At 41.7% G+C, this 27,493-nt stretch overlaps 1 protein-coding gene across 1 annotated transcript in view; it reads right to left on the bottom strand.

Moving 5' to 3' along the window:
* Wdr27 (WD repeat domain 27) overlaps positions 1-27,493 on the bottom strand; it is a 92,914-nt gene that overhangs the window by 36,563 nt on the left and 28,858 nt on the right. The window contains exons 16-22 of the mRNA XM_032885247.1: positions 26,687-26,808; positions 24,560-24,693; positions 22,040-22,137; positions 21,206-21,327; positions 11,013-11,110; positions 8,938-9,040; positions 3,748-3,846 (exon numbers count right to left, since the gene is read on the bottom strand). Of these exons, the coding sequence (XP_032741138.1) occupies positions 3,748-3,846; positions 8,938-9,040; positions 11,013-11,110; positions 21,206-21,327; positions 22,040-22,137; positions 24,560-24,693; positions 26,687-26,808 (776 nt within the window). The remainder of the gene's footprint in view (positions 1-3,747; positions 3,847-8,937; positions 9,041-11,012; positions 11,111-21,205; positions 21,328-22,039; positions 22,138-24,559; positions 24,694-26,686; positions 26,809-27,493) is intronic.

Below are 27,493 nucleotides of genomic sequence, written 5' to 3'. Positions count from 1 at the left end.
TTCATCAAAGAAAAATCCACCAAGATGAACTCTCAATCCTGAATATCTATGCTCCAAATACAAGGGCACCCACATTCATAAAAGAAACCTTACTAAAGCTCAAAGCACACATTGCACCTCATACAATAATAGTAGGAGATTTCAACACCCCATTCTCATCAATGGACAGATCATGCAAACAGAAATTAAACAGAGACATAAAGAAACTAACCGAAGTTATGAATCAAACAGATTTAACATTTAACTACAGAACATTTCATCCTAAAACAAAAGAATATACCTTCTCAGCACCTCATGGTACCTTTTCCAAATATGACCATATAATTGTTCACAAGACAGGCCTCAACAAATACAAGAATATTGAAATAATCCCACGCATCCTATCAGATCACCAAGGACTAAGGCTAGTTTTCAATAACAACAAAAACAACAGATCACATTTGAACAACGCTCTACTCAATAATGAGTCAAGGAAGAAATAAAGAAAGAAATTAAAGACTTTTTTGAGACTTTAATAAAAATGAAGGCATAACATGCCCAAACTTTTGGGACACAATGAAAGCACTGCTAAGAGGAAAACTCAAAGTTCTGAGTGTCTCCAAAAAGAAACTGGAGAGAACATAGGCTAGCAGCTTGAAAGCACACCTAAAAGCTCTAGAACAAAAGAAGCAAATACATCCAAGAGGAGCAGAAGGCAGAAAATAATCAAACTCAGGGCTGAAATCAACCAAGTAGATACAGATATCCATCAACATAATCCAATGTATAAACAAACTCAAAGAAAAAAACCACATGATCATCTCATTAGATGCTGAGAAAGCATTTGACAAAATTCAACACCCCTTTATGATAAAAGTCTCGAAGTCCTGAAGAGAAGAAATTGAAGATCTCAGAAGATGGAAAGACCTCCCATGCTCAGGGATTAGCAGGATTAATATAGTAAAAATGGCCATCTTGCAGAAAGCAATCTACAGATTCAATGAATCCCCATCAAAATTCTAACTCAATTCTTCATAAGTTAGAAAAAACAATTTGCAAATTCATTTGGAATAACAAAAATCCCAGGATATCAAAAACTATCTTCAACAATAAGAGAACTAGTGGGGGAATCACCATTCCTGACCTCAAGCTGTATTACAGAGCAATAGTGATTTAAAAAAATGTATGGTATTGGCACAGAGAGAGGCAGATACATCAACAGAATAGAATTGGAGACCCAGAAATGAACCCACACACCTGTGGTCACTTGACCTTTGACAAAGGAGCTAAAACCATCCAGTGGAAAAAAGACAGCATTTTTAACAAATGGTGCTGGTTCAATTGGAGGTCAGCATGTAGAAGAATGCAAATCCATCCATTCTTATCACCCTGTACAAAGTTCAAGTGAATTAAGGACCTCCACATCAAACCAGATACACTAAAACTAATAGAAGAAAAAGTGGGGAAGAACCTTGAACACATGGGCAATGGGGAAATTTTCCTGAACTCAACACCAATGGCTTATGCTCTAAGATCAAAAATCAACAAATGGGACCTCATAAAATTGCAAAGCTTCTGTAAGGCAAAGGACACTGACATTAGGACAAAATGGCAACCAACAGATTGGGAAAAGATCTTTACCAATCCTACATCTGACAGAGGGCTAACATCCAATATATACAAAGAACTCAAGAACTTAGACTCCAGAGAATCAAATAACCCTAGTTAAAAAAAAAAAATGGGGTAACAGAGCTAAACAAAAAACTCTTAGCTGAGGAATATCGAATGGCCGAGAAGTACCTAAAGAAATGTTCAATAACCTTAGTCATCAGGCAAATGAAAATCAAAACAACCCTGAGTTTCCATCTCACATCAGTCAGAATGGCTAAGATCAAAAACTCAGGAAACAACAGATAGTGGGGAGGATATAGAGAAAGAGGAACACTTCTCCATTGTTAGTGGGAGTGCAAGCTGGTACAACTACTGTGGAAATCAGTCTGAAGGTTCCTCAGAAAATTGGACAGAGGTCTACCAGCTATACCACTCCTGGGTATATACCCAAAAGATGCTCCAACATATAACAAGGACACATGCTCCACTATGTTCATTGCAGCCTTATTTATAATAGCCAGAAGCTAGAAAGAACCCAGATGTCCTTCAACAGAGGAATGGATACAGAAAATGTGGGACATCTACACAATTGAATATTACTCAGCTATCAAAAACAATAACTTTATGAAATTCATAGGCAAATGGATGGAACTAGAAAATATCATCCTGAGTGAGATAACCCAATCACAGAAAAACACACATGGTATGCACTCACTGATAAGTGGCTATTAGCCTAAATGCTTGAATTAGCCATGATACAATCCACAAACCACATGATGCTCAAGAAGAAGGAAGACCAAAGTAGGGATTCTTCAGTCCTTCTTAAAAGGGGAAACAAAAACATTCATAGGAGGAAATAAGGAGACAAAGTTTGGAGCAGAGACTGAAGGAAAGGCCATTCAGAGCCCGTCCCACCTGGGGATCCAGCCCATATATACAGCCACCAAACCCAGACAATATTGATGAAGCCAAGAAGTGCATGCTGACAGGAGCCTGATATATCTGTCTCCTGAGAGCTCAGCCAAAGCATGACAAATACAGAGGTGAATGCTAGCAGCAAACCCATGAACTGAGAATGGGATGCCTGTTGGAGGAATGAGAGAAAGGATTAAAGGAGCTGAAGGGGTTTGCAACCCCATAAGAACAACAATACCAACCAACCAGATCTCCCAGGGACTAAACCACCACCCAAAGATTACACATGGACTGACCCATGGCTCCAGTTGCATATGAAGCAAAGAATGGCCTTGTTGGGCACCAATGGGAGAAGAAGCCCTTGGTCCTGCCAAGGCTGGACATCCCAGTGTAGGGGAATGTCAGGGCGGGGAGGATGGGATGGAGGGGAGTGTTTGGGGAGGGGGAACACCGTCATAGAAGAAGGGGGCGATGAGATAGGGGGCTTATGGATGGGAAACTGGGAAATGTAAATAAAAAATATTCAATAAAAAATAAGAAACTGAAATCAAAAAAAAGAAAGAAAGAAAGAAAAAGATAGTGTCTTTACATTCTGTGGCACTCTCCCTGCATACAAATTCTTTTTAAACCTCTCTCCTACTTGGGTCTTTACAGTGTTCACATTTAGATTAGACAGAACTATATCTATGGGTGCATTTAACTTTCTATATTGCAATATGAATAAATATACTGAATAACAGATTAATTACAAAAATTCCAGATTACTCTCTCAATAAGTTTACTACATAATTTCCTCTCCCTGTACCCAAAACTATCATATTATCTTTTTTGTCATTGAGAAAGGCTCTCATATAGCTCAGAAAGACCTTGACCCAGATATGTGGCTTAGGATGATCCTTTTGCATCCATCTCTGGAGTGCTAGAATTATAGGTACTGTGCCCAGCTGCGCGTGCTTTTAAATGCCTTTAAGATTTCATCAAAATAAACTCTGATCATCTTTAAAATGTGCCACAAGACAGTATAAACTGGGGAGATCCTGCTTACAACCGGAGATGGCATGAACTGAAGAGGCCCTGCTCACATAGGAGACTGTAAGAATTGGAGAGGCCATGCTCACTCTGGAAGACGGTATTAACTGGAGAGGCTCTGCTTACCCTGGGCGATGGTATGAACTGGAGAGGCCGTGCTCACACAGGAGACTGACCTAGAGAGACCCTGCTCACACTGGGAGAAGACTGTACCTGAGAAGCTGCAGGGTTGAAGGCCACTTCAGTAACTGTATCTGTGTGTCCCGCAAGACGGTACAAAAAGCTGCTCGAGCCCATTTCATATACGTAAGCCTAGGAGACAAGACAAGCAGATGTTCTGGGCTGACAGGGCTGGTGACCAGCTCCAAACCATGGCTCAACTATGCTCTGTGACTGCCTTAGAACACAGTGACAGTTAACAAGATTAACATGGTGCCATTCAAATCACAGGACTTAGTCACAAAGCTCCTCTCATCTCTAAATGCAGACATACCGTCTATTTCCTGTCATAAGCCCTTGTTATCTTAGCGCCTCCTATAAGGTTCTGGTTCTACTGGGCATGGATAGACCGCACGTGATGTGAGATAGAAGTGATGTCACCGGCTGCATATATTGCTATGGGATCCATGGTTCAATCCCTCTGATTTCACCTCAGGCATTTAGTCAGAGGCTAAGGACCCCCCTCCATTCACAGTCCTGTGACCAAAATGTACACACTCTTTACTCTGTCACAAGCCTCTGTGACTCCCTCCGAATAGTGTGAAGCAAGTATTCTTATTTGATGATTAATACTTAGGAAGGTGCACAGCCTTTGCATGTCAACCCCAATTTAAAGTTCCACATTACAGGAGAAACTGCCACCACTGTCCCTGTGTTTACCCTGAGAGGATGGGGTACCTTTGGTTTTCTGCCATTGACTGGGAAATATCTCTACCAAATCAGCTGCTCTTCCCCCGTGTAGTAGTTACTTCCTTGTTGATGTGATAAAATAGCATAACCAAAGCAACTTAAGGAAAAAGGTTATTTTAGCTTACAGGCCACATGGTAGGGAAGGCACAGTAGCAGGTGACAAAAACAAGAACTGGCTGGTTACATTTCCGCCCACACACAGGAATTAGAGGGAGACTCTGAAGTGGGCTGAGGCTGTAGACTTTGCGAGCTTGCTCCAGTTGCATGCTAGCAAGGCAGCATTTGCTGAGGTCCCGTAAACCTTCCCAAACAGTGCCATCAATTAAGGACAGCTGTTCAAACACCTAAGTCCATGGAGAGAATTTTCATTCAAATTAACATAGCACGAGTAAGATACACATCCAGAGCTCACGTTGAACACTTCATTTGAAGGACAAAGGGTGTGTCAAAGGCATTCTCTAAAAGTCTGCTGCTAATAAAAGAAACAGCCCCCAGAAGTTCTTTTATTGTTGAGGATAGTTTTCGCTATCCTGGGTTTTTTGTTATTCCAAATGAATTTTCAAATTGCTCTTTCTAACTCTATGAAGATTTGAGTTGGAATTTTGATGGGGATTGCATTGAATCTATAGATTGCTTTCTGCAAGATGGCCATTTTTACTATATTAATCCTACCAATCCATAAGCATGGAAGGTCTTTCCATCTTCTGAGATCTTCTTCAATTTCTTTCTTCACAGACTTGAAGTTCTTGTCATACCGATACTTTACTTGCCAATGTATTTTATATTATTTGTGACTATTCTGATGGGTGTCTTTTCCCTAATTTCTTTTTCAGCCTGTTTATCCTTTGAGTAGAGGAAGGCTACTGATTTAAATTTATATCCAGCCACTTTGCTGAAATGGTTTATCAGCTGTAGGAGTACTCTGGTGAAATTGGGGGGGGGCATTTAAATATACTATCATATCATCTGCAAATAGTGATATTTTGACTTCTTCCTTTCCAAGTACAATACTGAATAGGTAGGGAGAGAGTGGGCAGCCTGTCTAGTCCCTGATTTTAGTGGGATTGTTTCAAGTTTCTCTCCATTTAGTTTGGTGTTGGCTAATGGTTTGCTGTATATTGCTTTTACTGTGTTTAAGTATGGGCCTTGAATTCCTGATCTTTCCAAGACTTTTATTAGGAAGGAGTGTTGAATTTTATCAAATGCTTTCTCAGCATCTAATGAGATGATCATATGTTTTTTCCCTTGAGTTTGTTTATATAGTGGATTACATTGATGGATTTCCATATATCCTACTTGATCATGGTGAATAATCATTTCGATGTGTTCTTAGATTTGGTTTGCAGGAATTTTATTGAGTATTTTTGCATCGATATTGATGAGGAAAATTGGCTTGAAGTTCTGTTTCTTTATAGGATATTTATTACAGAGCAACCATGATTTTAAAAAACAACAACAAAACAAAACTGCATGGTATTAGTAAAGATACAGGCAGTTAGATCAGTGGAATTTAATTGGAGACCCAGAAATGAACACACACACCTATGGTCACTTGATCTTTGACAAAGGAACTAAAACCATCCGATAGAAAAAAGACAGCATTTTTAATAAATGGTGCTAGTTCAACTGAAAGTCAGAATGTAGAAGAATGCAAATTGACCCATTCTTATCTCCTTATACAAAGTTCAAGTCTAAGCAGATCAAGGACCTCCACATAAAACCAGATATACTGAAACTAATAGAAGAGAAATTGGGGAAGAGCCTCAAACATATAGGCACAGGGGAAATTTTCCTGAACAGAACACCAATGGCTTATGCTCTAAGACCAAAAAATCAACAAATGAGACCTCATAAAATTTTAAAGCTTCTGTAAGGCAAAGGACACTGTCATTGGGACAAAACAACAACCAATAGACTGGGAAAAGATCTTTACCAGTCCTACATCTGATGGAGGGCTAATATCTAATATATATAAAGAACTCAAGAAGTTAGACTCTAGAGAATCAAATAATCCTATTAAAAATGGGGTACAGGGCTAAAGAAAGAGTTCTCAGCTGAGGAATATTGAATGGCTGAGAAGCACCTAAAGAAATGTTCAACATCCTTAGTCATCAGGCAAATGCAAATCAAAACAACTCTGAGATTCCACCTCACACTAGTCAGAATGGTTAAGATCAAAAACTCAGGTGACAACAGATGTTGGCGAGGAGAAGAAAGAGGAACACTCCTCCATTGCTGGTGGGACTGCAAGCTGCTACAACCACTCTAGAAATCAGTCTGGAGGTTCCTCAGAAAACTGGACATAGTACTACCTGAGGACCCAGCTATACCACTCCTGGGCATACACCCAAAAGATGCTCCAACATATAACAAAGACACATGTTCCACTATGTTCATAGCAGCCTTATTTATAATAGCCAGAAGCTGGAAAGAACCCACATGTCTTTCAACATAGGAATGGATACAGAAAATGTGGTACATATACACAATGGAGTACTACCCAGCTATTAAAAACTGACTACACAGAATTCTTAGGATGGATGGAACTAGAAAATATCATTCTGAGTGAGGTAGTCACAAAAGATCACACATGGTATGCATTCATTGATAAGTAAATATTAGCCCAAAGTCTTGGCTTACCTAAGAAAAAATTCACAGATAATATGAAATTCAAGAAGAAGGAAGACCAAAATGTGGATGTTTCATTCCTTCTTAGAAAGGAGAAAAAAGTAGTCACAGGAGGAAACACAGAGACAAAGAATGGAACAGACACTGAAGAAAATGTCATCCAGAGACTGTTCCACCTAGGCATCCATCCCATATGCTCCTGCCAAACCCAGTCACTATTGCTGATGCCAAGAAGTGCTTGCTGACAGGAGGCAGATATGGATGTCTCCTGAGAGGCTCTGCAGAGCACAATAAGACACTACAAACCCACCGACTTAAAGGTTGACTGTCAGCCTTCCCAATGCTGTGACCCTTTAACATGGTTCCTCATGTTGTGATGACCACTCAACCACAAATTATTTTGTTATTACTTTATAACTATAATTTTGCTACTGTTATGAATTGTAACATAAATATATCTGGTAATGCAAGATATCTGATATGTGATCCCCAAAGGAGTTCGGCCGTCAGGTTGGAAATTGCTGCTATCAATGCTGTCTGAAAGAGCAGAAGAATGGCCCTCACTTCCATCCCAACCTGACAGAGGAGTAAGCAAAGCACTGCATGGCTTCCTTTCCGTGACAGCGGAGCCGGACGGTGCTTAAATGCCAAACACTCGTTTCTGTAAAAGGCCAAAGCACTGTGACATAAAATCTCAGAAAAACACTTCTCTTTGCTTATGTTACTTGAATGCAAAGTGCTAGTCGTAAAGAGCTTGTGATAAATGTTGGTAGACTCGAACAGTATAGTCAGTGATGCATAAGTCTTCACAGCTTCATAGTAAAGTCTGCAATTGTTCTCGAAACTGGTATGGCAGTATTCCAGAGAAACCAGTGAGTGCTGGATAAATGCCGGTTACTTATGTCTTTTCTTTTCTAAGCTGTTCTTTTTTTTCCTATGATTTCAGTGATCGCTGGTCTTAATTTGCATCTCCTTGAGGAGAAATCAGCTGAGCATGCATGCAACTTGCCATCGTGATGTCCAGTCCTTGTTGACAGTGGTCTCTTTCTTCTCCCATGGAAGCCTCAGCTCACTGTGGAGAGTATGTTGAGGGGCTGGGCCAAAACAAGGAGTGCTGGGCATTTCACTACCCCACACCAGTACCACGTAAGCATCCATAAGCTCAGACCCAGGTTCTTGTTTGTGTACCATCATTTTTGTGCCTCTTGATATGGAATTTTATGAGGACAAGTTATAGAAGACAAGTGACCATCAAGTGACCTCTCAGAAAAGTCTGAGGCACACAGTGGAGCAGGAGGGAGGGGTAGCAATACCTCAAGGTCTCATGAGGGAGCTGGCCTGCTTATGGGAGAAGCCGCTGCCTCCAGCTATGTGGCAATGTGTTCCACAGCCTAGGGACACTATAAGATCTCTGAGTTCCACATGTGCAGGAGCTGTGGATGTAGCACAGAAGAATGGTGGAGAGGAAGAATGGCAACTACACTCGGAGAAGCATGCAGTTCTCTAAGAATAGGACAGAGACAGGGAATGCCTAGTGACAGATGAGCTGCACATATGTGCAACACTTGATCCATCACTTTGTCACTCCTACACCACATGCTACAGTCATTCATGGAGCAGGTACCCATGTCTGGGATGACTAATACATGAAGAAATGAATGGCGGATGTGAGAGTGCATTGTGACTCAGTAAAAGTGAGCCGTTCACAGTCACAGCTTACTATCTATGGACTTCTAATGCTGGGTAACTATCTTAAAATACTGTCAGGCATGAAATGGATTTTTATCCCAGTACTCCACAGGGCTCAAGGTCTATTCGATTACACCACCTAGAAATCCTAAACTCAGAGCAGGCACACATACATACATGTCTGTCCTCTGCACCACAAGCCATGAGCTTTCCACAAGGACTAAAAGCAACTCCACAAGGGTAAGAGCGGTTTGGATGCCCTTCAAAGCAGCGAACACACCTGCAGGGTACAAAGAAACAACTGAGCAGAAAATAGTTGCTACCTCTTAAGACAAATTAAAAGATACCAAGATATTTTCCTTTACAAAATGAACAAGTTGATTTTTAAAATATTTTTTCTTTGATGTCTGTGTGTGCACTGAGAATCAAACCCTCAGCTACTTTTACATACTAGACAAACACTCTACCACTGAACTATATCCTTGAAAAAACTTCATATTGAGAATTATTAAATGGCATATAATTAAGGTGATCTTTAAAATAATTTAAACATTTTTCAAAAATAATAAATTCCCACAGATGACAAAACTAAGAATGAACTCACCTTTACATATGAGATAACAAGCATTTTCTAGTGATTATTTTAAATTTTTCAAAACATTCTTATAAAATCACAAATTATGTAGAGAAACAAGTCCACAGCTTTAGGGGAGGTGCAGCACTCTAATAAGAAGACTGAGGGGTTGGGGATTTAACTCAGTGGTAGAGCGCTTGCCCAGCAAGCGCAAGGCCCTGGGTTCGGTCCCCGGCTCCAAAAAAAAAAAAAAAAAAAAAAAAGAAGACTGAATTCCTCAATCACTTACCAGGTACTACATAAGCCCCCTCACAGAGGCAAATTAAATGAGTTTGTGCAATTTTATCAGGTGGGAACCTCCAACACCAATAAGCATGGCCAACACCTAGTGGGTACCATGGAGCAAGTCCAGGCCAAACAGGGCCCTTGAGGAGTAAGCAAGATCTCACTTATGCCATAATTAATGTAGCGTGGGACTTGTATATTTCTTCTACTGACAAAAAGCAAAGCAAACACACTGCTCATGTTTCCTTATGAATATCTGTGTACTATGAACATATATTAACATTCGCAAGTTTTATTAACTTTTATTGGCTTGCAATACTGTAATTACCAGTTGATAAAGGCTAATGCTAAATAGAAATGTTTTCCGAAGAGGGAGATCAAGCAGCCCAAGGTGAAGCACCATCGGTGTAGTTACAAACTGTGTGAGCCCAGTACAGGTGTCCAGTGTGACAAAACAATCTTTACTGGAATGGCCACAGCTACAGGGTACATGCCACATCTGACATCTCTGGCTCTCAGAAGCTACATGTGATCAGCCCTCAGAGAACAGATTAGCACCTGTGTTCCACCACTCCAAAGTGACTGCATCAAACCTGTACAGAAGCCAGGCTTCTCCGGAGCATGGGCAGACTAGTCACAGCCTTACAGTATTTGTAATAGGGTTCAGGTTTGTAGGTGATGTCTATGTGCAGGTGAGGGCTGGCACAAGGTAAGACAAGGCCTGTGATTGGGCAGTGAAAAGGTAAGGCGGGGACAGAGTTTTCGTAAGTCAGGAAAGAGGAAAAGAGGAGAACCAAGATGAAGGCAGAAAAGGATGACCCAGGATGAATATTTCATAAGGGGTGGATCTCTATAGGACAAATTGTCTTATCTAGGTGGGCAGGTTATATTGTTATCAATTGGTTGTGAGTTTATTGTGTGGACATTTTATGGACTTTAAATTTAATGATATAAATCTGATTGCTAAATTACAAGCTTATTGAGTTTTGATTTTAATGGGTTACTGGGAGTTGTGGCTATAACCACGGGGGGCGGATTCCGGGAATGTGAGCAAAGTTGGCAGCAAGAGAGCCACTAGATGGGCAGGCTCTGTATGGAACTGGTGTGGTGGTGACCCGCCTTAGGAACTAGATGATAAGAGTTGCAAGAGGGCGGCTGCTGCCAGGCTCAGAGAGTAGCCAGAGGCAGTACAGGATGAAGATTGGGAGCTTAGCAGTTGAGACGCTTTGCTGATTGAGATGAAAATACCCTGCAGATGCCATGTAGCCCACCGAAGCCCACACTAGCGCAGGATGGTAGATAGTCTTTTATTAATATTTACTGCACTCAGGCTGCATCCCCAGTTCAGCTCCAATTTCCCTCAGGGCAGTGCTATGATGAAGGCTGGCCTTACCTCAGGTTCCTCAAGTCCCACAGGCGAACCCCATCACCAACAGCTGTAGTCAGGAAAAGATTATATGCCAGGGACTGCTGGGCTATAAAGGATGATCCCTGCCATCGGATGGGGAAAATAAAAAGTTAAGAAGAGCTTTCTAAAAATACTTTACTTATTTAATCTGGGAGGGGATGCGTGCCCCAGCGCATGTATTGACAGATGTTCAATAACTAGCAGGAGTTGGTTCTCTCTTCCCACCATGCAGGGCCTTGAGATCGAGCTCACATCATTCTCAGACTTAACCTCAAGTGCCTTTACCTGCTAAGCCATCTCACAACCCCTAAGACAAACTTGTAAAGACTAATAACACCTAACAACCCTGGAACATAAACCCAGAAGTCAACATAACCTTTTAAATTTATAGCTTTAGAGTAGGACTCTAAACTTCCACACAACCATGAATAGCACAGCAACCTATGTAGCAAACAGAGTGCACATGCAAAAAGGCCCTGCTGATGTTGACGTATCTTAGCCTATGTAAGGCCTATGTAAGTGTGCTCTGTGACTCATGATGTGATTCTCAGAATACAACCCCAGGATGAACAATGCCAGCTGGCAGGGTAACCAAGCAAGTACACTCTATCCTTAATAATGACAATGCCACTGAGAGCCACAGAACTAGAAAACAGCAACAGATAAAAGACTAAGATGCTTGCACACCAGCATGTTTGCACACCAGAATGTTGACATACCAGCATGTCTGAACACCAGCATGTTTCTCAGTATTGATCATAATCTTTATTCAATAAATTATCTGGATGCCATGCATGGCACAGTGAGCACTGAGCGATTTGTAGTTGTCACACACCAAAAACACTGAGCTGCACCTTGGCAATCAAACACAAGTCTATGTACCACAGGACCCCAAGCCACTACGAGTAAAGACTCTGCAAGTCTAAGCCTTGACATCTGATGACTCTGGCAATCCCCCTGAAGAAAGACGGCTGTGTAAAACAACTGAGCACCACCAGAGAAGTCATTTAGCTCAAAGCATTCCTTAAACACACTGTAATTCATACGACTACCTGAAGTACTATAACAAACTCAGTATAAGATAAACCTAGAAGTCATTTTTCATTTACAAACAGGAAATGAAAGCTTACATTAGGTTCAGTGGTAGCAAGCCACACTCTAAGGATTAACTGTGCCAGACAGCATTCTGCACACTTCTTTAGCTCTTCATCCTTTTAGCAAACAAACTACTCAGTCTCCATTTATAGTCAAGAAATCTGATACACAGTCGTAGCACAGCTGTGAAGCTCACTTTAGTTAAACTTAGAATTATCCCACAGTGAAGCTTCAACTGAAGGATTGCCCAGAACAGACTGTCCTGTGACAGTCTTGAGTGTTAATTGGTATAAGAGAGCCCAGCTTGCTGCAGACAGTGCCATTCACAGGGCATGGAGTCCTGGGCTACATAAGAAAGCTGGCTAAGCATGAGAGTGCCTACATTCCATTAGTAAATACTCCACCACTGTTTCTACTGACTTTCTTGGCTGAGTAAATGAGTTTCCTGGTGAGGTGTAAGGCTGTGCACAACAAGCAGGTCCACACATGAGTTCCTGCCCCTGACTTCTCTCAATGATGGACAGTGCCTGGAAGTATAAACCAAGTGAATCTTTTCTTCCTCTAAGTTGTTATTGCCAGTATTTTATCCATAGCAACATTAAGGAAACTGAAACACTTGTGAAGTGTTTTTCGAACACTTTTTAAATAAAGAAGAGATATTTGATATGATTTTAAGATATCAATAAACATTAAGACATATTTTAATCTAAAAACAAATAATTTAATGATATAATACACAGCAATAGAAAAGTCTGGCCATCAATCCAGTTCAGGGGAATTCTTATAAATAGAATGGTGAATTAAACCCTACTTGTCCAGCTTAATATTGGAGGACATACTTAGAACTTGGCTCTAGGTGGTCTGAACAGTCAAGAGAGGCCTCACAGGCACTGACTGGAGTGACCACTTTAAGTCCTAAGCTTCACAAAGTGAGAATTGGCCTACTTTATACTTACTAAAATGTGATATTTGGTTCAAGTATGACCTAGATGTGTCTGTGCATGGACTTGAAGGGCCTCGTAAACCACAGCACCCACGTGGCTATGGTGAGTCTGACTCTTCTGATGTGTTCTGTGTCCATGTATGAAAATTTAAGAGGCATCTCCAGAAAACAAACCACTAAATATGGTGCCAACCTCAGTGACCTCATACTCTCTCCTCACATTCCATCGCATTCCATCATATGTTTATTTTCGGGAAGTTAAACCAGTTATTTCCCCATTTAAAAAAAAAAAAAAGAACTGTTTTTCCTAACATAACACCTCCCATTTAAGAGCACACCACAGTGGCTCTCAAAGGATTGTCAGTCCACAAGGCCACATGGGTAGGTGCAGACACATTCAATGGGAAGATTCCTCCAAGAAAGGAATGTCTTGAACCATCACCCAGGAAGGGAGCAAGCAGGCCATGCTTCCTCACACCCTTGATGACTTGCAGGCCTGCCCTGTAAAATGGGGCAGGATCACCAAGTCTTCTCAGAACCACTCTGACACCGATGCACACACACAATCCTATTTTCTAGACTGCTGCTGCCCTGGTGTCCTCAGAAGGGAATAGCATCTTCAGGCTTTATCTACCATATAACAACACACCGAATACAGAGTCTACTGCCTGCCTGGCCAGCACTGGCTCTACCTTAGAACAACAGTCTACCCTAACTCTGAGTACCATCCATAGTCTGCTGTCCCTGTCTCAGCCCTGACGTAAGAACCATGGCCGACTTGTGAGCAGAGGATGTGTCTCCTGAGGAGGGGCTTTAGCTGCTAAAGGAGGGGTAAGCTCCCGGACTGAGTGCGTCCTGGGAGACTGGAAGAAGGGCTGATTCAGCTCCTGCTGAATCCCCTTAGCTTGGAGAAGGCAGGCTTGGGAGTTGGGGATAGAGTAGACCTGTGACACTACACACAGAAAGAGAGTCAGGCCAGTGGATACTGCAAAAAGTCATACTGATGCTAACTCTATGTGTGGGAAATTAAACACTGGGTTCCACTGTTGGTGGAGAAATGAGCTGTTTCTGCCAGAGGGAAAAGCACTGATTGTTGTGGCACAGCAGGGAAGCTGGGAGCAGGATTCCTTATCCCATAGCAGAGCAAGTAAGCCTTGAGCAAAAGTAAATACAGAACAAAAGAGGTAAACAAATACAAGTCCTTAAAAAGTAAACTCAAATCCCTTAAAGAATTATAAAAAAATACAACCAAATAGGTGAAGGAATTGAACAAAACCATCTAGGATCGAAGAATGGAAATAGAAACAATAAAGAAATCACAAAGGGAGACAACCTAGGAGATAGAAAACCTAAGAAAGAAATCAGGAGTCATAGATGTAAGCATCACTAACAGAATACAAGAGAGAGAAGAGAGAATCTCAGGGACAAAAGATACCATAGAAAACATTGACACAGCCATCAAAGAAAATGTAAAATGCAAAAGGCTCCTAACCCAAAACATCCAGGAAATCCAGGACACAATGAGGAGATAGACCTAAGGATAATGGGTATGGAAGAGAGTGAAGATTCCCAACTTAAAGGGCCAGTAAATATCTTCAACAAAATTATAGAAGAAAACTTCCCTAACCTAAAGAAGGACATGCACATAAACACACAAGAAGTCTACACAATTCAAATAGATTGGACCAAAAAAGAAATTGCTCCTGTCACATAATAGTCAAAAAACCAAATGCACAAAACAAAGAAAGACTATAAAAGCAGGAAGGGGAAAAGGTAAAGTGTACATATAAAGCAGATCTATCAGAATTACACCAAACTTCTCACCAGAGACTATGAAAGCCAGATGATCCTGGACAGATGTCATACAGACCGTAAGAGAACACAAAAGCCAGCCCAGGCTACTATATCCGGTAAAACTCTCAATTACCATAGATGGAGAAACCAAGACATTCAATGACAAAACCAAATTTGTACAATATCTTTCCACTAATCCAGCCCTACAAAGAATATCCAGATATTTATGGAACATTTCATCATAAAACAAAAGAATGATATATTCTTCTCAGCACTTCATGGTACCTTTTCCAAATATGATCATATAATCAGTCACAAAATAGGCCTCAACAGACACAATAAAATTGAAATAATCCCAAGCATCCTATCAGATCACCATGGACTAACGCTGGTCTTCCATAACAACAAAATTGACAGAAAATCCACATGTACATGAAAGTTGAAAAATGCTCTATACAATGATAACTTGGTCAAGAAAGAAATAAAGAAATTAAAGACTTTTTAGAGTTGAATGAAAATGAAGGCACAATATACCGAAATTTGTTTAGTAGAGAAATCTATAAGACCTTTACAGAAGACATAATAACAATACTCTTCAAACTATTCCACTAAATAGAAACAGAAGGAATATTATCTAATTCCTTCTATGAAGCCACAATTACACTGATACCTAAACCACACAAAGACCCAACAAAGAAAGAAAACTTCAGACCAATTTCCCTTATGAATATCTACACAAAAATACTCAATAAAATTCTGGCAAACCAAACCCAAGAATATATCAAAAAACAATTCATCCATCATGATCAATTAGGCCTCATTCCAGGGATGCAGGGATGGTTCAATATACAGAAATCCATCAACATAATCCACTATGTAAACAAAATCAAAGGGAAAACCACATGATCATCTCATCAGATGCTGAGAAAGCATTTGACAAAATTCAACACCCCTTCATGATAAAAGTCTTGGAAAGATCAGGAATTCAAGGCCCATACTTAAACAAAGTAAAAGCCATATACGGCAAACCAGTAGCCAACATCAAACTAAATGGAGAGAAACGTGAAGCAATTCCACTAAAATCAGGGACTAGACAAGGCTGCCCACTCTCTCCCTACTTATTCAATATAGTTCTTGAAGTTCTGGCCAGAGCAATCAGATAACAGAAGGAGGTCAAACGGATACAAATTAGAAAGGAAGAAGTCAAAATATCACTATTTGCAGATGATATGATAGGATACTTAAGTGACCCCAGAAGTTCTACCAGAGAACTATTAAACCTGATAAACAACTTCAGCAAAGTGGCTGGGTATAAAATTAACTCAAACAAATCAGTAGCCTTCCTCTACACAAAAGAGAAACAAGTCGAGAAAGAAATTAGGGAAACGACACCCTTCATAATAGACCCAAATAATATAAAGTACCTCGGTGTGACTTTAACCAAGCAAGTAAAAGATCTGTACAATAAGAACTTCAAGACTCTGAAGAAAGAAATTGAAGAAGTCCTCAGAAGATGGAAAGATCTCCCATACTCATGGATTGGCAGGATTAATATAGTAAAAATGGCCATTTTACCAAAAGCGATCTACAGATTCAATGCAATCCCCATCAAAATACCAATCCAACTCTTCAAAGAGTTAGACAGATCAATTTGCAAATTCATCTGGAATAACAGAAAACCCAGGATAGTGAAAACTATCCTCAACAATAAAAGAACTTATGGGGGAACCACCATCCCTGACCTCAAGCAGTATTACAGAGCAATAGTGATAAAAATTGCATGGTATTGGTACAGAGACAGACAGATAGACCAATGGAACAGAATTGAAGTCCCAGAAATGAACTCACACACCTATGGTCACTTGACCTTTGACAAAGGAGCTAAAACCATCCAATAGAAAAAAGATAGCATTTTCAGCAAATGGTGCTGGTTCAACTGTCTACATGGTCAGCATGTAGAAGAATGCAGATCTATCCATGCTTATCACCCTGTACAAAGCTCAAGTCCCAGTGGATCAAGGACCTCCACATCAAACCAGATATACTCAAACAGAAGAAAAAGTGGGGAAGAGCCTCGAACACATGGGCACTGGGGAAGTTTTCCTGAACAGAACACCAATGGCTTATGCTCTAACATCAAGAATCAACAAATATGACCTCTTAAAATTGCTGTAAAGTTTCTGTAGGGGAAAGGACACTGTCACTAGGACAAAACAGTAACCAATAGATTGGGAAAAGATCTTTACCAATCCTACATCTGACAGAGGGCTAACATTCAATATATACAAAGACCTCAAGAACGTAGACTCTAGAGAGTCAAATAACCCTATTAAAAAATGGGGTAACAGAGCTAAACAAAGATTTCCCAGCTGAGGAATATCAAATGGCTGAGAAACACCTAAAGAAATGTTCAACATCCTTAGTCATCAGGCAAATGCAAATCAAAACAACACTGAGATTCCAACTCACACCAGTGAGAATGGCTAAGATCAAAAACTCAGATGACAACAAATGCTGGCGAGGATGTGGAGAAAGAGGAACACTCCTCCATTGTTGGTAGGATTGCAGACTGGTACAACCATTCTGGAAATCAGTCTGGAGGTTCCTCAGAAAATTGGACAGAGAACTAACAGCTATACCACTCCTGGGCATATACTGAAAAGATGCTCCAGTATACAACAAAGACACATGCTCCACTATGTTCATCGCAGCCTTATTTATAATAGCCAGAAGCTGGAAAGAACCCAGATGCCCTTCAACAGAGGAATGGATACAGAAAATGTGTCCATTTACATCTACACAATGGAATACTACTCAGCAATTAAAAACAATGACTTCATGAAATTTATAGACAAATGGATGGAACTAGAAAAAAAAATCATCCTGAGTGAGGTAACCTAATCTCACACAACACACACACACACACACACACACACACACACACACACACACACACACACACACACACACACCAAAAAAAAAAACACACTGGTATGCACTCACTGATAAGTGGATATTAACCCAAAAGCTTGAAATTACCCAAGATACAATCCACAGACCCCATGAAGCTCAAGAAGAAGGACGACCAAAGTGTGGATGTTTCAGTCCTTCTTAAAAGGGGGAACAAAAATTCATGGGTGGGGAGGATATGGCAACCAAGTTTGGAGCAGAGACTGAAGGAATGGTCATTCAGAGACTTCCCCACCTGCAGATCCAGCCCATATATATATATATATATATATATATATATATATATATATATATATATAGTCACCAAACTCAGATAATATTGCTGATGCCAAGAAATGCATGCTGACAGGAACCTGATAAAGCTGTCTGCTGAAAGGCTCTGCCAGAGCATGACAAATAAAGAGGTGGACTCTCATAGCCAACCATTGAACTGAGAGTGAGCTTCTCATTGGAGGAGTTAAAGAAAGAATTGAAGAAGCTGAAGGGGCTTGCAACCCCATAAGAACAACAATACCAACCAACCAGAGATCCCAGGGTCTCAACCACTACCCAAAGACTACACATGGAGTGACCCATGGCTCCAGTTGCATATGAAGCAAAGAATGGCCTTGTTGGGCACCAATGGTGGAGAAGCCGTTGGTCCTGCCAAGGCTGGTCCCCACCAAGTGTAGGGGAAGATCAGAGCAGGGAGACGAGAAGAGGGGGTCGTTAAGTCGTGGAACACCCTCATACAAGAAGGCAGGGGGGTGGAGTAGGGGGTTTATGGATGGGAAACCAGGAAAGTGGATAATATTTTAAATGTAAATAAAAAATATCCAATTAAAAAAGGAAACAAACAAAAAAAAAAAGAAAACAAACGGGACAGAGAATAGTTCCATGAGCGCATAGAAAACATATGTAATGACAAATACCTGCTCCATAATAACATATGGAAGATGCTAGTACTTTTGATGAAAGAGGACTAGTTTTTTTAGATGATATTTGTTGTTTATAAATTACAAAACACAAGCATGCATAAAAATTCTTGAAATATTAGAAAAGATTATTTTAAATACAAGATTGAAATGTAACCTAATCTAATCAAAGAGATGAATTACTCAAATGTTTATATTAAGACAGGTAGCACTTACTTTTGTCTCACCTAAAGAATAGGGAGCTCTTAAAGAAGACAGATCCATCTTAAGAAATGTACTCACTCTGTCACAATTGCACACAAGCACACATGACTAACCCAAACTCCTCTCCTCCCTCCCTCCCCTTCTCATAGTCCTCAATACCTTTCATCCTCATGTTCTAGGTCTTCATGTCCCATTAGGTCAGATTGGTGCTACCTTTGCTGTGAACATGGTTATGGGGCATCCTTTAGAGCATGCACAAACTATCAAGAGCTACAACCCCCTCCTTCAGGCTGCCATTGATCGCTAATAGCTCCTCACCCTAGGTAGAGCCTTACATGCCCTCCCCCGTCCATGCTGGAGTATAATGACTGGCTTGATCTTGTGCAGGTAGCCACAGCTGCTAAGCAGCGGCCATGTCATATCCAGAGCACAGCGTTTCACAGCACAACTTCTCATCCTCTACCTCTGACCTGTGGGTCCGAAGGGGAAAGATTTGCTCTAGATGTCCTACTTTGTGTTAACACTCAAATGTCTCTTGTTCCCAGCACTTTGACAAACCATGAGTCTGCACTGATGGTAGTCCAAACACATACATACATCACATATATACACAAAAGGAAGCTTCTCTGACCAAGGTTTAGAACATCATTAATCTATGGGTACAAACATAAATATTTAGAAGGCAGTTCAACAACATGTTCATTTAACAAGTAGCCTTAGTAGTCTCCCCTTCCCCTGGGGCCTAACGATATTCTGAGCCATGGGCTCTGTGACCAGGTTTACACTACCAGGACTGAATCCTTCCTGTGAAACAAGCCTCAAATCCAACCAGAAAGCAGTCGGTCAGTCCCATAGCAATGCTACTATTACTGTACCAGGGAATACATCTGATGCAGTGGGTCAGTATTATAATGTGCAGGGTCCACTACTAGAGAGGTGGCCTGCATAGTACCCAACTATGATAGGTAGCCAGCAGGAGGTTAGTTTCCAGGATAGTTCCAGATTGACTTATCAATGTCTTTCAGTTATAGTATCTAGTGTCTTCAGCAATGGTTCTCACTGTCTAGCTATGATGGGAAGTCAAAAGCAACAGCAACAGCCTTGGTTATTTGGGGTCCTCTGAGGCCTTTTGGCCAGTAACTGAAGGGGAAGTATCCCAACCTTAGCACTGAAAGGTTGCAAATTCCAGGCAAGCCTGAGTGACTTAATGAGATACTGTCTCAAAAATAAAATCACATCTTTAGTCAAAAACAAAACAAACAAACAGATGGCAGGAAGATGGGCTCAGTTGTGAGGGCAAGCTGCCATACTCTGGAGAGGTTGGGTACTGTTGCAGACTGTTTCCTGTGCATACCCTGGCGGTTGCACTCGTTAGTTATGGCTCCAGTGGACCATTGGAATTAGTGCTAATTATACGCTACCCTTATGTACTTTCTGACCCACTGTCTCTAAGCCATTCCAATGTGACACCCTGTCAGGCTGCCCTGCCCTCACTCACACCTCTCTTGGCTGGTTTCCACCACTCCAGACATATGCATCCCAATTCTGTGGCAGGCCCAGTGCATCCCACCACCATATACTCTCTTGAACTCAATTAAGTCACCACGTGAAAGAACACATCACATAATAACTTCTGATCCAATTGATAAGATATAATTTGCCCACACTATGTCAAAGAGGATCACTGTATCCAACAGCTCAGGGAGAAGCTGTGACTCAGACTGTCAGAGCCTTCAGTGTTCGTGACTATCATTAATCCCGCCACCACATGTGCATCCAGCTTACGTGAAAACACACTGCTAGCCACAGATATTTACACTGATCCACAATTAGTCAAAGACAATGAACAAAAAAGTGCCATGCAATGTTGTCAAGCCATCTGCAGGGGCTGGAGACATGGCCCACACACTGCTCTTCTAGAGGACCTGAGCTTCGTTCCAATCACCCATATAGAGGAACCTATGAGCTCCTTTAACTCCAACGCTAAGAGAATTCAATGCCTCTGGTCTCCACAGACACCGGCACCCACACACAGATACACACAAACACACATAATTTAAAAACACAAAAAAGATAATAAATCTTTAAGATGTCTATAGCTACAGAAGAAAGTTTAGCATAGTTTGATAATCAGAAAAGGCTAATATTAGATCTGGCAATAGTTACAAAATTAAATTTAAATTTAAATTAACATTTTAATTGTTAAACATGTTAAGCTCAAAGTTTTTAACTAATACGTATACTATCTACAAACTCACTTTATTTTGACAGATGCGATGGACGGGCCGTGAATGAACTTCAGCTAGCACTGCAGCACTGCAGCCAGCATTGAGGTCAAAAACTTCCACAGTCCGGTCCCGGGCAGCTGTGAGTATGATGTCTGCAGCAAGTCAGTCAAGGGTCCTCTCAGCAGTCCCACCTATGAGCACACAGTTCTTCCTATGTTTCCTATGTTATTACAAAAGACTGGACCCCCACAAGACTCAGAAATGGATAATTATTAAAGAACTTCTGAAGTTCCAGAGAAAATACTCAGCGCAACTCTACCACACCTGCCTCCCAACGAGGGCAGGAGCAGAAGAGGCAGCAGAGCTCACAATGAGTGGGAGAGCAAGGCAAAGGGGAGACACCCACCAGAGACTGATACTCATAGCATAAGCTAAAGATGAAACGACAGAGCCCATCTGCACGAGGCCCTGCACAGCCCTCTATGGCTTTTCATCAGTGCAAGCTGTAGGCCCAGCACCGTGCTCTGTTCACATGGCAACCGCTCTGAGTTCTGCCAGTCCTGTCCACATAATCCAAGGACACCTATCGCAAGTGTGACAGGTTACCAAGAAATACACTAAATGACGATGCATGACTCAGTAAACACAGACAAGTCTTAGGAGCTTGCCTTGCTGCGTCATAGCCCAAACTGTTCTTCTAACTAGTAAGATGAGGTTACTCCACCTACGGTTACTGCAAAAGACCCCACACTGCACAGGAGAACCATTCATCTGATCTTTACGTCCAGCATGACACCTGGAAAGGGCTTTGCCAAAAACCAATGCTCAGGGCAAGGCACACCAACAGACTGAGAGGAAGGATACGGGAATAAAAGTCGTTCACCGCTGACAGGCTGGTTATGTCTGCCGCACTGGTCGTTGGGAGCCTGAAAATAGGTTTATACCTGCTTTTTGGTTTATACCTGGAAGAAAGAAACAAGGAAATGACCGATGATTTTACTTCTGACTACAACCAAACATTCTACATTTAAAATTATAAAAATGAAAATAAGGTTTTGCATTGCTTAATCATGTTATAATGCTAAGGGAGTGAATGAACAAGCCCCCTCATCCTTCCTTTGGGAAATTAATTTTCTATCAGAAATTCTAGGGTTGTTTTTTTCTCTAGGAATGCCTCAATGTAAATATTAGTATATTATATACCTGAAACAACTCACTCCTAACTATGAGAAAGCAAGCTTGTTCCTTAATTCTAAAATAACCTTGTAGGCGCTCAACCAGTTATATAGTGTTAATATCTCTTCCTAAATATTAGTCCTTGTTATTTTCAGAAAGATAACATGAGCATGGGATATTTCTTTAGTGGGTGCATGATCTTAATCGTGGATAATTTCCTAAGGGGAAGTAAGTAAGTAGTCTCTGCCCAGCCGGAGGACAGGTTGGCAAGGCCAAATGTGTCAAGAGTCAGACTGATGGCATAGGAAAGCCACGCCAGACTGACGGCAGCTGCCGCACTGTCCAGGATGAGGACAGGTGTGTTCTCAAGCAGGTGGTGGAAGGCGCTCCCTGGAAGAGCACTGTGTCCGAGGCTGAGGAACACTGGAATGGTCCCAGAGAACAGAATTCAGAGACAGGCCCCAGGCCTGCAGAGACATAAGAGAGGTGGCCATACAGAGATAGAGACAGTACAGTCGAGTCTCAGAAGAATCTAGAGAAGAGATTGGCAGTCACTGAGATGGCCACGATGAAACACAGCTTACGGTAGTGGTTTTCAACCTTCCTACTGATGTGACCCTTTAATACAGTTCCGCATGTTGTGGTGACCTCCAACCAAAGATTATTTTCATCACTACTTCATAACTGTAGTTTTGCTACTGTTATGAACATGAATCGTAATGTAAATATTTTTGGAGATAGAGGTTTGACAAAGGGGTTGCAGCCCAGAGGTTAGGAATTGCTGGCTTACAGTTACACAAAAGGATGGCTGAGAAAGAAGCCATTTTATGCTGAGAGAGAAGGCCAAGCAGGTAATCCTGCAGGGACAAACACAGTCAACATCCTCACTCATCTTCAGAAGTGAAAGCACACCTCTCAGAAGCCGCCTCCTCTTTCTTGTTGCCACCAACTGAGCCGCAATTTGGATTATCTATTCTAAGTCCGTGTCTATCTAACCAGGTAAATAGTAAAACTCTGGCTAGACTGGAGCCTACAGTGGTGATCACAGAAAAGGACCTAAAGTTTGACACAGAGCAGTTCACCAATGGCTGAAAGACCTTGTTGGGACGGACCCACTTCACCCTGTTTAACTTGTGGTGTTCCTGACAGGAGCTGCCAATCATAACAGGCAGAGACTTTTGTTTTGGGATGGTATGGGGTGGGATGGGATGGGATAGGGTAGGTTGGGGTGGGGCGGGATAAGATGGGATGGGGTAGAATGGGATAAAGTAGGATACGGTGGCTGAGGTGGGAAACGTGTGATGGATGGGCTGGGATGAGTGGGTTCAAAGATGTAGATTGGGTTAGCTCCACACTGGTTCTGACATTGCAAGTCTGGCCCAGCAATGAGGTAAACAGCAGGCAATTAGCAGTCCTCACTGTAACCTGCATCATTTCACCCAGCTATGATGACATCAAGTGTCCTACCTAGAAGGACTAAAAGGTTGGGCAGTTGCTGACACCAGAGAAATGCGATGAATTCCAGCAGGCGTGTGTGATCACTCATCAGGATACATTGTTACCTGTGCTTTTAACAGCTTTGCAATGAGAACAAAACTAGAAAAACGTCTAAAACTAGAAAACAACACATTTTATTGTATAAGGTGGTAAATGGAAGAAAAAGGCTCTTTTTACGTAAGTGAACATTGTGATGAATATTGTGGCAGACATTTTAATGTATAACAATATTTACACTAAAATATTTTTGAGTATCAGAAATCTCTCATTATTATTAAGTATTCTTCTAGGTAGCATATCGATTTTGCACTGAATTACAGACTGTGAATACCACTGTTTAACTGCATTCCGTTTCCTACTGTCCTGCGTTACAGCAGCTGCTTAGCACTCACTTGTCAGTCCTCTTTCCACTTGTCCACAGGGTACAGAGACATAGGCAGGTACGCCCTCACAACTTCTCTTGCAAGACAACACTAGCTCCTGCCCTTGTGGAGTGGCAAAGTGCAGAGAGGGGCACAGAGAAATGGGTGTTACGGCCAGGGGAACTGCGAAGCCAATAACTAAAACTCCCCCTTGCAAAAGTTTGGTTTTTTGGGTTTTTTTCAAAGCTTAAGATTTTAAAGTTCATGCCTCTAGGAGTGAAGAGGCAGGGCAGAGTGGGAATGTGGGCTGACTCTTTGGGGTCAGAGCAGAAGGCTCAAAGCCACCTACCTTCGTATGTCGTCCCTACAAAGGTCAATGTGGTACTTCAGCAGACAAAATTCAGGGCCAGAAGACAGCAGTATGAAAGTATCCATGTAGTAGAATTGTGCAGATGTTACTGGCTTGGGAAAAGCATCTGGAGCCTGTGAGGCAGAACAGCTGTGAGAATCCTGGGGCACACTAACAGTCTCTCCCCAACACCACACACACACACACACACACACACACACACACACACACACACACACACCCTGTCCTCATCTTGAACACATCTTGTCACAACCAACTCACAATGCTGATTTTGCTTACTGACCATTGCCAAAGCTTATTTGAAAGAAACTGGAAAATCTGGGGGCAAAGGATTGTCAAGACTGAATCTCACATACTGCCCTGACTTAGAAGATCATCCATCCTGCCTCAGCCTTCTTGATCAGGGTTTACAGGCTTGTGTTACAAGGCTCAGAAGATTGGGAAAGTGGGGAAAATGAAATAGTGAATATCAAGTATAGTCAACCATTGTTGAAGTAGAGAACATGATCTGAAGCAGTATAAGAAGTGTTCTAATGGAGAGTACAGACATTTCCGGATCCTAGCATAATCCACCAGTATTGTTTTTTATTTTATTTTTCTTGGATACTTTATGTATTTACATTTCAAATGTTATCCCCTTTCCCCCTTCTCCCAACTCCCCTCCCCCTGCTTCTGTGAGGATTCTCCCACTCACACCTCAACGCCCTGGCATTCCCCTACATTGGGGAAATGAGCCTTCTCAGGACCAAGGGCTTTTCCTCCTATTGATGCTGGACAATGCCATCCTCTACTACATTGTGTGGCTGGAGCCATGGGTCCCTCCATGTGTACTCTTTAGTTGGTGGTTTAGTTCCTGGGAGGATGGTGGAGCCTGGTTGGTTGATATTGTTGTTCTTTCTATGGTGTTGCAAACCCCTTCAGCCACCTGGGGACCTATCCCATATGCAGTCAACAAACCCAGTCACTACTGCTAATGCCAATGCTTGCTGACAGGAGCCAGAAATAGATGTCTCCCGAGAGACTCTTCTAGAGCCCTACTGATACAGATGAGGATGGTTGCAGCTAATGTACCAGTATTTAAAAGCATCTTTTGTTTTAATTTTAAAGGAAGACCAACATTGTGTCTCATGAAATCAAGCCCACACAGAGACCAGAACTGATCCCTTGTTGAAGAACATTTGTTCCTCTGGTACTGCTGAAAATTTCCAATGGGGCACTGACCCTGACCAACCCATCTGCCCTCTACCCTCTGCCCTCTGTCCTCCTATGAGAGGACACGGGCCTGTGGCCATTGACAATGTACTCAATCCTAGCCAACCATCCAGCATTGCAGCATAGTATTCAGACCCTGTGAGTGTGGGTCGTAAGACCAACTGAGCATGTGCAGCCCAGCCCAGCATTACCAGAGAGTATAGCGACCTTGGGTCTCTAGGCCACGAAAAGGTCAAACTTCAAAGTACAATTTCTATCACTCTCATATACTGTTAAGTTTAAACATTATAAATCAAAATATCCAGACTCAGCCTCTGTCAGACGTTTCTGAAATGCTCACCACTTCTGAGTTATGTTTGCAGTTTGTAAGGTCATAATTCATGGGTAGAAGCAGGGTTTCTTAGCATCCTCTCTTCTTCCCACCTTAGTAGTGAGAGTCCTGTGCTCTGTCTGTCTCTCCTTTCTCACTCTACTTCCAAATAACCTCACAAACGTTCCTTTAGCCAGTCACTGCATTCCCTCACATAGTGGCCTCCTAGCCATCACTGTTACCTCTGCGATATTATGATGAACTAACATGTAAACTTCGCTGTGCTTTACTGTGGGTATTTTGCCATTTCCACACCATAACATATATATTTAATGTACGTCAATGATCATATCACCTACCAAGGTGTGTTACTATGTGTTATATATGTGTATATTTCATATGTGAATGAATGGAAGAAACTGCCCCACCATGGTGTTTCTACTGCAGTAAAACAGAGCCTCATATCTGTTGCTGGCCTCCCTCGAACAGAGGCAGATGGCTGTGACTGTCCACAGCTCAGCATCACTAAGCATTTTGTCTGATGTCACTGACCACCATGACATAGGTGCCCATGTACACATTACCAAAAGCATCACGAATTCTGTCCTGGGAACTGACCACACTCTCAGTGTCTGGTCTCGGGCCGTAGACAGCAGCCACCTCTTGTCATGGCTCCAGCAGACAGTATTCACAGCTCCATCGTGACCTAGGTATTCAGGATTAAGTGAAACCAAGTAGAATGTCTGCCTGTATAAGAACAGGCCAGAACTGCCTCTTCTCCAGGAATAAGGGAAGCAGTTTCTTGCTGCTGGCCTAAAAGATCAGGCCCAGCATCAGATAACCTTGCATTAAAGGTGTTCTTTTTTTAAAAAATCAGTTTTTTCTTCTTTCCTTTCCACTGCTCCCTGAATGACAACTCCAAGACCAATTATTTATTATTGAATACCTAGGCCATAAGTTTTGGTTCATTTCCTGACTAGTTCATAACTTATTTAAACTATTTCATATCTACCATTTAGTTAGTTACCCACCTCCCCTTCAGTACTGGCCTGCGTCTTCCTTCGTATCTCCTCAGCATCTCTCCTAGCATCTCGCTGAGTTCATTTACCTGCTGGTTTATATCTGTGACTATTTCCCAGATTTCTCTCACTTTCCACTGTGTCCTGCCTCCTATTTCTTGCCTCAGCTCATAGGCCACCAGCCTTTGTATTGACAGGTGGTACTTACAAGAGATTTTCTCTACATGAAGGCCTACTGATGAGGCTTGTAGAGGATGCCTTTCTAAAATCTCAAATTTCTTTTTTTTTTTTTTTTTTTTGGAGCTGGGGACCCGAACCCAGGGCCTTGCGCTTGCTAGGCAGGCAAGCTCTACCACTGAGCTAAATCCTCAA

Source organism: Rattus rattus, chromosome 14 (genome assembly GCF_011064425.1).
Source record: "Rattus rattus isolate New Zealand chromosome 14, Rrattus_CSIRO_v1, whole genome shotgun sequence".
Lineage (NCBI taxonomy): Eukaryota > Metazoa > Chordata > Mammalia > Rodentia > Muridae > Rattus > Rattus rattus.
Note: the sequence above shows the minus strand (reverse complement) of the source record. Positions and strands in the feature narration are given on the sequence as shown.